Raw genomic sequence first — 13,613 nt, forward strand, 5'->3', positions numbered from 1 at the left:
TTAGTGGTCATAAATCTTAACTGCTGACATTTCTTCAAAATTGAGAACTAATGTTAACGTGCTGAAATAGCACCAACGTGTTTTTATCTAGATGCGTTTGGTTCAAATAGATCACACTTTAAGTCTCCAAGTAACAGAGTTCAGAAGTCTATTGTGCACTTCTGGAAGTGTTGAATTTTTTTCCTAGGGTAACTGGCAGAGAGAAACTCTGTCAACACATAAATTAAGGGACAGCCTGGATGTGACCAACAGTTCTAATGACGCACGCGTCCCACATGTAGCATTTAAAGCTACATTTCCTGTAAGCGACCAAGCCATTCTAAGGATGAATTATTGTTGCTGATGTGCCTCCACCCACTCCACAGGCAAACAAGCAGGCTGACTGACTGAATGTCTAACTCGGGTCACCGGTACCACCATGTAATAATACACAGCGTCGCACTCTTACCTTAATCACTCTGTCCACGCCGTCCTCAGACATGCTGCTGATTTGAACCGGGGAAGAGAGGCCGGGGAGGGGGAGGGGGTGGGGGTGGGGAAGAGGGGAGAAATAGGGGAAAGGGAGAAACAAACCCGGCTTCGCAAGAAGGCAGCCGAACCGGTGAAAGGAGGATCGGGGGATGCGGACAAGGCCCGGGCAGAGGGGTGAAGGGGGGGGTTGGGGAAAAATATCGTTCCCGTTTTAATCCAGGGTCCAAAAATACACTCGACAACCGACAGCTTCAAATCGAAGACTTCTCCGTGCCTAGCATGATGAAGAGCAGCCTCCTCACTCGCCGGCTACACGAATCCCCGCAATCGACGGGCCACCATTGCTGGCACAGCTCATCTTAATGAACAGCGCATGCGCCACCGCCAAGCACGACACGTCAGGCATCTACGTCACAGCGTCTCCCGGTTGCCTGGATAATTTATTAGGAGGGAGGCCGGGATACCTCCCGGAGGACCTTTGGTCCTCCGAATTCCTGGCGTTGGGGCCGCTTTCAATGGCGCGCTTGGATTGATGTTCGGTCAATGCCGCAGATACTGGAAATCAAATAAGAAGAAAATAAAATGCTGGAAATACTCAGCAGGTTAGGTATCAAAAATACTGGACCGTCTGCTGACAGTCCCCATGCACACAAAAATGATTATGTTATAAAGGGCCGGGGAGCAGGGCAGGCCAGCCAGGACTGCAGAGGCAGACAGTGAGAGCAAGAGAGTGGAGAATTGGCGAGGTGCACACATTCACACACGGACTCAGAGCTTTCAGCAGCTGAGCTGCAGCCTGGGACAGAAACAAGAGTCCTGTAAGAGAAATGCTGCGGCTGTGTGCCAGGAAAGTGTTGTTCTCCCTGCTGGTGGAGTACGATGTTAACCTACCACTGAATATCAAGCCATTCTTTCCAGGACTGTCACTGACCTCATCTCCTCTGGAGATCTTCCTCCCACAGCCTCCAACCTGAGAGTCGCCCAACCTCGGACGGCCCGCTTCTACCTCCTACCCAAAATCCACAAACAGGACTGTCCCGGCAGACCGATCGTGTCGGCCTGTTCCTGCTCCACGGAACTCATTTCTCGTTATCTTGGCTCCCTTCTCTCTCCCCTTGTCCAGTCCCTTCCCACCTGCATCCGTGATTCCTCTGACATCTTACGTCACATCAACAATTTCCAGTTCCCTGGCCCCAACCGCCTCCAGTTCACCATGGACGTCCAATCCCTCTACACCTCCATCCCCCACCAGGATGGTCTGAGGGCCCTTAGCTTCTTCCTCGAACAGAGACCTGAACAATCCCCATCCACCACTACTCTCCATCTGGCTGAATTTGTTCTCACACTGAACAATTTCTCCTTTAACTCCTCTCACTTCCTCCAAATAAAAGGTGTGGCTATGGGTACCCACATGGCCCCCAGCTATGCCTGTCTCTTTATGGGGTATGTGGAACATTCCTTGTTCCAGTCCTACTCCGGCCCCCTCCCAAAACTCTTTCTCCGGTACATCGATGATTACTTCGGTGCTGCTTCATGCTCTCGTCAGGACCTGGAAAAATTTATTAATTTTGCTTCCAATCTCCACCCCTCCATCATTTTCACATGGTCCATCTCTGACACTTCCCTTCCCTTCCTTGACCTCTCTGTCTCAATTTCTGGTGAGTAGCTTCTGGTCCACCAATATCCATTACAAGCCTACCGACTCCCACAGCTACCTCGACTACAGCTCCTCACACCCCGCTTCCTGTAAGGATTCCATCCCATTCTCTCAGTTCCTTCGCCTCCGTCACATCCGTTCTGATGATGCTACCTTCAAAAACAGTTCCTCTGACATGTCCTCTTTCTTCCTTAACCGAGGTTTTCCACCCACGGTCGTTGACAGGGCCCTCAACCGTGTCTGGCCCATCTCCCGCGCATCCGCCCTCACGCCTTCTCCTCCCTCCCGGAAACATGATAGGGTCCCCCTTGTCCTCACTTATCACCCCACCAGCCTCCGCATTCAAAGGATCATCCTCCGCCATTTCCGCCAACTCCAGCATGATGCCACCACCAAACGCATCTTCCCTTCACCCCCCCCCGGCGGCATTCTGTAGGGATCATTCCCTCCGTGACACCCTGGTCCACTCCTCCATCACCCCCTACTCCTCAACCCCCACCTACGGCACTTCCCCATGCATACGCAAAAGATGCAACACCTGCCCCTTCACTTCCTCTCTCCTCACCGTCCAAGGGCCCAAACACTCCTTTCAAGTGAAGCAGCATTTCACTTGCATTTCCCCCAACTTAGTCTACTGCATTCGTTGCTCCCAATGCGGTCTCCTCTACATTGGAGAGACCAAACGCAAACTGGGCGACCGCTTTGCAGAACACCTGCGGTCTGTCCGCAAGAATGACCCAAACCTCTCTGTCGCTTGCCATTTTAACACTCCACCCTGCTCTCTTGCCCACATGTCTGTCCTTGGCTTGCTGCATTGTTCCAGTGAAGCCCAACGCAAACTGGAGGAACAGCACCTCATCTTCCGACTAGGCACTTTACAGCCTTCCGGACTGAATATTGAGTTCAACAACTTTAGATCTTGAACTCCCTCCTCCATCCCCACCCCCTTTCCATTTCTTCCCCCTCCCTTTTGTTTTTTCCAATAATTTATATAGATTTTTCTTTTCCCACCTATTTCCATTATTTTTAAATTTATACCTTTTATGCCCTGTTAGTCTTATTTCACCCCACCCCCACTAGAGCTGTACCTTGTGTGACCTGCCATCCATTCTTAATTAGCACATTCTCTTAGATAATATTACCACCTTCAACACCTCTTTGATCCTTTTGTCTGTGACATCTTTTGATTATCTGCTCCTATCACTGCTTGCTTGTCCGCCCCCCCCCCCCCCCCCCCCACCTTAAACCAGCTTATATTTCACCCCTCTCCTAATTTTACTCAGTTCTGTTGGAGGGTCATGAGGACTCGAAACGTCAACTTTTTACTTCTCCGCCGATGCTGCCAGACCTGCTGAGTTTTTCCAGGTAATTCTGTTTTTGTTTACGATGTTAACCTGCCTGCTGGTGCTGGATTGGAGCTGCTGTCTGAAGAGGTGGGGGAGCAGAAGTGTCCGGCTGCCAAGCTGAAGCTGCAGCCGAGTTGGAGCCTCAGAGCAACGTGGTCATGGGGCCGGGAGGGGGCATTTGAAAATAAAAACAATAGACATAAGGGTGTCTCTGAAGAAGAGTCATACGCACTCGAAACGTTAACCCTGTCTTTCTCTCCACTGATGCTGTTAGACCTGCTGAGTTTTTCCAGCATTTTCTGTTTTTGTTTCAGATTTCCAGTATCCGCAGTATTTTGTTTTTTATCTTAGACATAAAGGTGTCCAGTACCAGACAGGGGACAGATCAGCTGAAAACTGGACTGTCCGGTATGAAACTGGACGAATGACCAACTTACTTTCCAATAGTTATTGCCCTTGGGATACATATGGTTTGTCATTTTTTCTGAGCAATTAGTCCCCTGCTGCAATTTCTTGTACCTAACAATCTGCCTCTTTATTCCATCTATCTTTGCTGGTTTTCTATTTGTTAGCGATGACTTGGTTAACTTCTGCATTAGTAGATGATATCTATTCATTAGGGCAATTTTCTGAGTAGCTTCGAAGGCTTTCTTACTTTTTTTGTTACTCTCATAATCCAACCAGCATCTCCATTTCCTTAGTTACCCTCAGCATTTGTCTCCATTACCTCGTAACCCTGAACCTGGTTGTACCAGTCTCCAGCAACATTTCCAAATGGAAAGGTATAATGTAGTGCTAAATTGGCCATTTTATCAACCCGTGTGTGACTCACAGAGTCTTGTATTATCCATTCAGATTTGATCATTTTTCATTTTTGTTTGTCTTTCTAAGCTCCTGGGCCTGCCAATTTATTCAATTTTAAGCATGACATGCCCTTTACAAACTCATGCTCAGAATCCTCATTTGGACCTCACTTTACTGCATATGGACCAATTTAATCTCTTACTATGGTCTCTAACATTTTTCCTATAACCAACATAAGTCTAACTTAAATACAATTACTCACCCCCTTTTTAAATGTGGTGTAACATTAGCCACCCACCCCCCACCCCCCACCCCAGCCATAATCATTAATACCTCTGCTACTTTATCACCAATCTTCACGGAATGTAGACCATCCAAAGTCTGCCCTAGTAATCTGGAATGTAGATTATCTAATCTAACATCATAAATTTAATTAAACAAAAACAGAAAATGCTGGAAAAACTCAGCAGGTCTAACAGCATCTGTGGAGAGAAAACACAGTTGATGTTTTGAGTCCATATGACTCTTCTTCAGGGCTTTTATATAAGTTTAATTAATCCTTTCAATACAGTGGTCTGAATTTTGTGGGTGACTGTGAAGCCTCACCTCAATGGCAAGGCATCCTCTAAGAGAAGTTAGTATTGCAGACCCTGGCAATCAAGGGAGAGATGGGTGGTCCTTGAACACCAGCATCCCATTGTCACGGGGGCAGTCATTGCTGTCAGGGGAATCTTCCAGGGGTTATTGAGTGTACATAAAGGAGGGACCCTCTGAAACCCTCTGGGAAGCCACCAGGGTTTACCAGGCAGTCTCCTCACACAGCAGCTGGTCCTCCCGAAGCAGACAAGATGCCTGCAGAGGCAGGGAGTGGCCCTTAATTGGCTACTTAAGTGGCTCAATTGACCACCCAGTGGGTGACCATGCTGCCAGCTTTTCCACCATTGGCAATATGGCATGGCAAATGGAAGATATGCTACTCATGTCCTGATGCCTTCCCCCATTATTTTGCAGCCCTCCTGCTTCCTAGTGTGTCACAGGGAAATTCAGCCCAATCTTGTTTTTAACATTTCTATCACTTAGTTATTCTCCTGGCACTTCTGCAGGCCTACCTACAGCTTACTTTGTAAATACAGAGGCAATATGCCTTAATCCTTACCATATAATATATCATTTTTTTTCATTCCTTAATGGTCACACACAATCTTTGGACATTCTTTTTACTTCTACTGCCTGACACCAGTTATTCAAGTACTCATTTGCCTGTGCTAGTTGAGTACTATTGAAAGGCATTTCCTCAGAAGGTTTGCTGAGTTTGAGTTTCAAAATGCCTCCCTAACAAGTAATGTCTTTGATGGACCTCTTTGCATGGTTGTTGATGGGTGGCTTAATCAACAACAAGCTATATCTGAGTCAACTCACAAGAATTAGGAGCAAGAGTAGGCCACTTAGCCCCTCAAGCCTGCTCTGCCATTCAATAAGATCACGGCTGATCTTATTGTGGCCTCAACTCTACTTTCCTGTCTGCAACCTTCACCCCCCCACCCCCTCAATAACCCTTGACTCCCATATCAATCAAAAATGTAACTCAGCCTTGAATATATTCAATGACCCAGCTTCCACTGCGCTCTGGGGAAGAAAATTCCACAGACTGATGATCCTCTGTGAGAAAAGATTTCTCCTCATTTCAGTCTTAAATGGGACACCCCTAATCATCTAATCATTAATCCTTTTCAGTGCCACATGGACATATCATTTCTTCACACTTGCAATGTGTTCAAACAGTATATTTTGGAATGTGGAAAGTCTAAGAATTCAACATGAGCACCATGCATGAGCTGCCAGTATGGTGGCTCCTAACCTCCATCTGCTGGCTCCTAGTCAAACTTCTATCTCTTCTTCTGCACTGTGCTGTACCACAGCCAGCATTTCCTCCCTGTAAATCCCAAAATGCTAATTTCTGGGTTGGCATTTAGTATGGGTGTGAGTGATGATACTTTATGGTCCAATTTACTGTGCTATTCTTCACACTGGGCATCATTGTTTACTGCACAATTATCTGTAAAATGCACAGAAGAAACATTTCAGTGCTTCAGCATAATCCTCCATTTCACTCTTTCCATTGAAATTAAGAAACTAAGGAACTGTTCACGGAATGAGAGGACTGACTTGATCATATTGCTCTGCAAATCAGAAGAAGGGAGAATTAATTTAGTACATACAGGTTAGTGCACACCTTCCTCTCACCTCCTCAAGCAAAGTTTTGACTTTCTTCACGTCTATAAAGGTCTAATTGTCCTCGTCTTTATTAATTTGGGGACTCCCTGCAAACCCTGACACTGAATATCATCTCTCTGCAAAATTTACATAAATTATAGGTAAAATTTATTCCTGCATTAGCTTTCCAATGTGATTGTGATACGTCTTTCTTAAAAAAAATTATCATTTTGTACCTGTATCAATATAGGATTTTGACTTTAATATCAAAAATCATAATAAGGCATCATGTTCAAATACATTCATAAAGCTCCTAGTAAAACTGTAACGTTTGGAGTTTCAATGTTACATTAGCTTATTGGTTATCTCCAGGTTATGGTTATTTTTCCTGATATCCTTTTAAGCACTCATCAATCAAATCAATGCAAGGCAACCTGATTCCAAACTTGATTAATGGGTTACCTTTGGCCCTGAAAGGCCATTTTGCATTTGGTCACATCAAGGTAACAGTCAGAAAGTTGGCTCTGCAAGCAGCCTTTGCTGGGGTATCCTGATTTCTTCATTGCACAGCCCTTATTTATAACGTAGTTGGGAACAATAGTTAAGTGGCTAATTTTCTGCTTAAGGAGTATGACAATTATCATCAGTGCATGTACACATTGAATGGTTTACAGGCAGATCTGCCTGCCAGAATTGTTGAATTTGTGTAGTATGAATCCACTAGATGAAACTTAGGTGCATCTGTAGCAAGATAGACAATTAGAATGTGTGCATTTTAACAGTTATATATAAATGAGGGAAATATACTTACAAATGTCCTCCTGGGATGTCTCTGACAAGAATTTATTAAATACAAATCACAGATAAAACATGTATAATGACAATTTGTCATTAAGGATATCATGGCATTTCAACAGAATTGATTTGCTGGCTCTAGGCTATATTATGGATAAATAATTTGCTGAACGTGTTAAACAATTTGTTGTTGAATATGTTAAATATGTAAGAGATACCTTGTATATCAATAGCTATTTCTCAATTTATCCATATCTTTGCTGCAAACCAGGAACAACTGTTTAAATCATGCAAAATTCTGTTCTGCAGTGTTAGACATTATTTGATGTACAGTCTTAGGCTGCAGCTCTGCAGTAAGTGCCTCAGTGGATACTGAAATTATCCTAAGCCTTGAATTTGTCTTTGTTGTTTTGAATACGCACAGAGGACTTTGACACCAGAGGGAAAATCGCTCCATGGAAACTGGGCTTGAGTGCAACATGTGAACACACAGGCCGGCCACTGTAGCACTGAGGAATTAATCGGAAGTGCCAGATCTTCTCATGTACTAAAGTTGATGTCTCTCATCCCCCTGTCAGTCTCTGAAAGATCTGCACCAGCTGGAACCAAGCCAGAGAACACAGCTATTTATACACAGCACTGACCTTTCATGCAATCTGCTCACGTAAATAGACACACACAATCCATTAAGCAAGTTGGGTCTGTTAGAATCTTTTTTGTTGCTGTGGTTGTGAATTTTATATTTTCTCCCCTCTCTTAAATCTCCCTGCTCATTCTGCAGCTAAATGGTAAGCCCAGCTCTCAGGCCTCCCTGTTAATGCTACTCTGTAGTTTGCTGTCATTGCAAATATAAGGGTTGCATGCAAGGTGGGTAGTGGAAGAGAGGCATGTTGCCTTATAATTCTTCCTCGTTCTATTCTTGCGTAAACATCTGGCTTCACCTCTCCTCTCCCATTATGGGTACCTTCTCCTGTTAGAACACTGAGGTGAAGAACACTTTCCCCTCCTTAAGGTGACAGATCCTTAACGAGGCAAATGAAGGTTGAGATGAAGTCAGGGATGGGAGTTCCCATTTCTCAAGCCGGATTGTGACCTAAAGAAATTGATGAGATGTATTGGCTTCTACCTGGGCACAGCTGGATCCCACAGGATGATGTCCAAACTAGTCAAGCAGCCTGGAGCTTTGAAAAAAGGCTAGTTTGTTTTGAAATCTAAAGACAGTTTGGATACTAACCAAGGGAGCTGAGGAAGCCCATTGTTGGGGTTGGTGGAAGAGGAAAGGGGCCACACAAACTGAATCCTCTCCCCCTTCCCTCAATAGACATCTTTCCTGTCCCATGGTAATTATATATCCTCTGATTGGCCCCAACAAACTCTAGCAGAGCCAATGTGGAGGACACTAGTGGATTTAATTCCAGTCTAATCTCAGATAACAGGCAGACAGGACAGGTGTGGGAGACAGACTGGAGGCAAAGTGGCAATAGAAGGTTGATGAAGGCTCAGCAAAGTGATAGTTAATATCAGCATTCTGTGCTTTTTAAAAAATATTATATTGTAGTGCCTTTACACTTAGTTGCAAGATTCAGCTACTGCGTATACAGCTCTTCTGTTTATGACATCATGGGGCAAAAGGCCGGCTACTCTGATGAGCACACGGCCACTTTCAGATTCACAAGCCCCGCTCTGTCTGCAATAAAGAAAAAAGGGCTTTCATTTACTTAGTATCTTCATGACCTCAGAACATCCCAAATGCTTTACAGCCAACAAAGTACTTTTTGAGATGTAGTTACTGTTGAAGTGTAGGAAATGCAGCAGCAAGCTCCCACAAACAGCAATGTGAAAATGGCCAAGATAAACTGTCTCAGCTGTTATGATCCCAGCTGATGTTACTACTGGACAAGTCTGATCCCAGGGTGGAACCTAGCTTGATAGATCCTAACTTTTATTTTTTGTTTAGATACGTAGAGAGTGGCTACTGAACAGAGCCACAGGAGTCAGTTGATGAACTTTTAACAAAAGAAAAAACATTTATTAAACAATAGAAATTGAACTATATTACGATACTCCTTCACTCACAACCACACCTTTACAGATACGTACAGATTTGTAAGGATAACACAAGTTACATAAACTATCATATGCTCTAATGTTCACAATAAGTACACAGCCCATGTAAGCCAATAGGTGCCCTGTGGTCAGACACAACACACTCTGAAACCAAGTTTCAGATGCCACCTCAAACATATGCTATGGATCCCTCATCAACTCTCCCTAGACGCTTGTCACACCATGAACCAACCGGTCTCACTGAACTCCATCTTTCACACAAGGGTTTCCAATCTCACCTCTCGAAGAACTCGCTTTGGAATCTTTTCCCAAATGATGCTTTCTCTCAGATGCCTTCCGCAAGGGTCCACCTCTAGGGTTTCGAACTCTCCTTCTGATGTTCCTCTCTCCTGGATCACCATGTGCATTCAAGCTTCTTCCATGCACTCTCTCTCACCGACTCAGTCGTGCCAACAGAACACCACTGCTTCACATGCCCATTGTAAAGAGTTATAGACCATCGGCTGTCCCCTTGGATCTTCCAGCTTCTCACATGCCTATAACACTCTAAATCTGCACCCTGCAGCTTTCTTCTCTTTAAGCTTGAAGCCTTCCTGTCTGCTCCTTACTTTCACTTCCACAGAACAGTGCCTTTTCCAAACTCCTGCTCTTTCTTTGACTAGAAGGGTCTTCTTGGGAAACCTCCTGCTTCACTCCCATGGATTTGGGGACTTTCTTCTTTAGTTGCTGCTTCTGTAGTTTCCTTTCCTGTCTATTTTCTCCTGGCAGCTGGCTTAAACTTTAGTTTTGGACTTGCTATCTGTCCTTCTGCTGTACAGCCTCTCTGGAGTCCTGGCTTCAACTGAACTCAAACTGCTTACATCTGAACTGAAACTACTATTCTGGTTCTGTGTGTGTGTGTGTGTGTGTGTCCCTCTCTGGAATCCTGTTGATAGGCAACAGCATGGTTTTTTTTAACCTTGTTTTAACTTTCCTAAACCATTACCCTGCCCACCCCCCATGATAACACAGCTCTCCACTTCAAGGGTCATAAAACTCATTAGAAATGCAGGTATACAAACAGAGTTTTAGACCTGCTGTCTCCATTCAAAAATGAAACTAGATCCCAGGTTTCGCCTTTTAACCCACAAATAGAAAGAAAATACATAAATTGAACTTAAACTTAAAGATATACTTTATTCCTAACACCCAAATGCACATATAATTTACATAAACTATCTCTACTTCCTAACATAGCAATGTTGGTTAAGGGATAAATGTTGGCCTTGACACCGAGGTAACTCTTTTGCGTTTCTTTGAGATAGTACCATGGGATCTTTTATGTCCACCTGATAGGGCAAATGAAGCCTCAGTTTAATATCGCAACTGAAAAATGGCACCTTTGACAATGCAACACAGAGGCAAACACTTATGACAGTGAAGATCTTTGAGGTCAAAAGGAGAACAGAAAAGTGTGAAATTACTTTATTTGGTGTGTTAACTTTAATTAATTCATTGAAAGTTGTGTCTAATGTCCCTCAATAGTTTACTTCTTGGTGAATCATGGACCTCACCATGTATCACCCATACAGTGGCTTATATGTTCATAATTTTAAAAATTTTATTAATCACAGGCAAATAGGACAAAAGTACATGGAGGGGCAAATGCATTACACAAAGGGGTGAATGTATTACACAAAGGATAACATATAGATGGAACATATTATAAACAGAATAATACATAGTTCACGATGTGTTATATATGGGGAAATATACAATCTTGACTATACAGGGTACAAAATAATACACAATCTACAGTACTCATATATATGAGAACTTCAATCAGATTTACATAACTTTAAAATCTGATAGCACCTATTACCCTTGTGTCATAGTATGCAATAATTGTGTGTCTCCTACCATAGGTCAGCATGTGTGTGCATCTTGATGTTGCAGGCCTGAGGCCTGCAATCACTCATTTTTGCAATTTTATATTTTTGCATTTTATTTCGGCTTTGCTGTTAATTTTAAGAGAACCTGTATTAAGCCTGTATTGAATTTTTAAAAGTTATTTTGTAGACCTTGAGTTTGCAGCTGTTGTTTTGTCTGTTTTTCCTATTCTCTGCTAGATTTGCTAAAATAAAAGTTGTTTTCTATTGTTTAACAGGAATCAAATCTTACTGCATTTGATGGCCCTTGAACCACAAACCAGGACAACGGATAACCTTGCACATGGGGTGGTCAACTATTATTTGAATGACAGTATGACCTGATTGATGGCAGATGAGAGACACCATCAAAGATATGTGTAAACAGCCTGAGTATTGCAAAGCCCTGCAAGCCTTGCAATGCCTTTGAAAAGAATTCAAGGACTCATGGTTGTCAGACTCTTGTTTTGAGAAAGTTTGGATGGAGTGTCAGAAGGCTGGAATGGAGCCAGAAATTGGACTTAAGGAGGCACAGCATCCAGTGTTTGGGGCTGTAGCCAGAGTAGATTAGTCAACCACTGAAGACTACAGAGGAAAGGATGTCGACGGAGTGACTAACTGGGGAGTCCACCCCCATGCAGTGTTATTCAGAGATTTGGTGATGTATGAATCTAGGGCAATTTAAGGAATTGTGTTGAACAGACCAATTTGACATTACAAATAAAAATGATTGTTTTCACACAATAGTTGGCATTGGGTCACTCATTCTTGTTCGTCCAGAGTATGGCTCTGAGCCTAAATGAGACTCTGCAAGGGACTCTCACATGGGTTAATGTATGTTATAATGCAGATCACTATATCTGGCATCATGCCCATCTCAATTTCAACTGTTAGTGCTGTCCTAATTGGACCAAGGATAACAGTTGCTGGTTAACATTTATATCTGTGCATTCCTACAAAAGTTCCAAACAAGGCAGTGTTTTGACTTTTCCTCCAAATGGAAGCAATTACACCTGTGGAACCAGCCCCAATGAGGCCTCATGCTTGCTCTGGTTGCATGGGTTATTCCCTGTGGCTCTTAGCTGCAGCTTCTGAAGATACAGGGATAGAATTTTTAACCCTATCGGGGCCGGGTTCAGAAGTGGGTGGCAGCTAAAATTAGCCATTTTTGAAGAGGCGGTATTGGGGGCCGACAGGGCTATGCATCTACACGTAGTGGACAGCCAATCAGGCTTATTAAGAGCTTAATTGAGGCCACTTAAAGGAGGCCAACTAGAATTTTCCAGTCAACCTCCAAGTTCCCACAGGCGGTGGGGCCAGTTTAGATGGCTGGAGGTGACCTTCCCAGTGGCAGTCTGGGAAAGCCAGTGCTTCAGGCAGGTCTTAAGGCTCAAAATAAGAAGCTCAACGCAAACTGGAGGAACAGCACCTCATCTTCCGACTAGGCACTTTACAGCCTTCCGGACTGAATATTGAGTTCAACAACTTTAGATCTTGAACTCCCTCCTCCATCCCCACCCCCTTTCCGTTTCTTCCCCCTCCCTTTTGTTTTTTCCAATAATTTATATAGATTTTTCTTTTCCCACCTATTTCCATTATTTTTAAATGTATTCCACCCATGATTTATTTCACCCCACCCCCACTAGAGCTACCTTGCTCGTCCTGCTCTCCAATCTTAATTAGCACATTCTTTCAGATAATATCACCAACTTCAACACCTCTTTGTTATTTTGTCTGTGACATCTTTTGGTTATCTGCTCCTATCACTGCTTGCTTGTCCCAACAACCCCCCCCACTTCTTCCCCCGCCCCCTCCCCCTTAAACCAGCTTATATTTCACCCCTTTCCTATTTCTACTTAGTTCTGTTGAAGAGTCATGAGGACTTGAAATGTCAACTTTGTTCTTCTTCGCCAATGCTGCCAGGCCTGCTGATTTTTCCAGGTATTTCTGTTTTTGTTTATGTCTTAAGGCTCTCCCTGCTTGCCTGAATAAAGGAGAGGTCACAGGGCACCCTGTAGAGTAGATCCTCCCCACCCCCGACCACAGAAGTTGCCTGACTGCAATAGTTGGAGAGAGGATGCCACCATCTTGAAGCCCCCTCTATCTTACATCCCTTCCATTACTATCTGCTGCTTAACTAGAAAACCTCTGATTGGCCCTGGTGAATCTCTCTCCAGGCCAATCAAAGAGAAAATTCTAACGAATGACTAGTTCACCCCAGGTGCAGGTTCAGAACCCAGAAACAGTCCAGACCTTGGTTTATCCATCCCTCAGCTGGAGGGAAAATCCATCCCTCAATCTCTTATCAATTGTTCATTACAACATATCACAATTACTGTCATTCTGAACTGT

General features: G+C 43.9%; 1 protein-coding gene and 1 long non-coding RNA gene across 7 annotated transcripts in view; one reads left to right on the plus strand and one right to left on the minus strand.

Annotated features, from left to right (window-relative positions):
• Window positions 1–849, minus strand: part of mapkapk5 (MAPK activated protein kinase 5) — a 66,396-nt gene extending 65,547 nt beyond the window's left edge. For 2 of the 3 annotated variants that reach the window (XR_013578218.1, XR_013578219.1), the window contains exon 1: window positions 449–532. Coding sequence is in view for 1 of the 3 variants with exons in the window: in XM_078554358.1 (XP_078410484.1) it covers window positions 449–481 (33 nt within the window). In the remaining 2 variants the exon portion in view is untranslated. Of the gene's footprint in view, window positions 1–448 lie in introns of all 3 variants that reach the window. The other variant, XM_078554358.1, reaches the window with a different exon arrangement.
• LOC144687835 (uncharacterized) overlaps window positions 1–12,005 on the plus strand; it is a 239,690-nt gene extending 227,685 nt beyond the window's left edge. The window contains exons 1-2 of one of the 4 annotated variants that reach the window (XR_013578222.1): window positions 808–1,217; window positions 7,712–12,005. This is a non-coding gene — a long non-coding RNA (uncharacterized LOC144687835). Of the gene's footprint in view, window positions 1–807; window positions 1,218–3,510; window positions 3,562–5,519; window positions 6,654–7,711 lie in introns of those variants that run through there. The other 3 variants (XR_013578220.1, XR_013578221.1, XR_013578223.1) reach the window with 3 other exon arrangements.
• Window positions 12,006–13,613: the final 1,608 nt, after the last annotated feature.

The sequence above is a fragment of the Cetorhinus maximus genome, chromosome 12 (genome assembly GCF_964194155.1).
Source record: "Cetorhinus maximus chromosome 12, sCetMax3.hap1.1, whole genome shotgun sequence".
In the NCBI taxonomy this organism is placed as follows: Eukaryota; Metazoa; Chordata; class Chondrichthyes; order Lamniformes; family Cetorhinidae; genus Cetorhinus; species Cetorhinus maximus.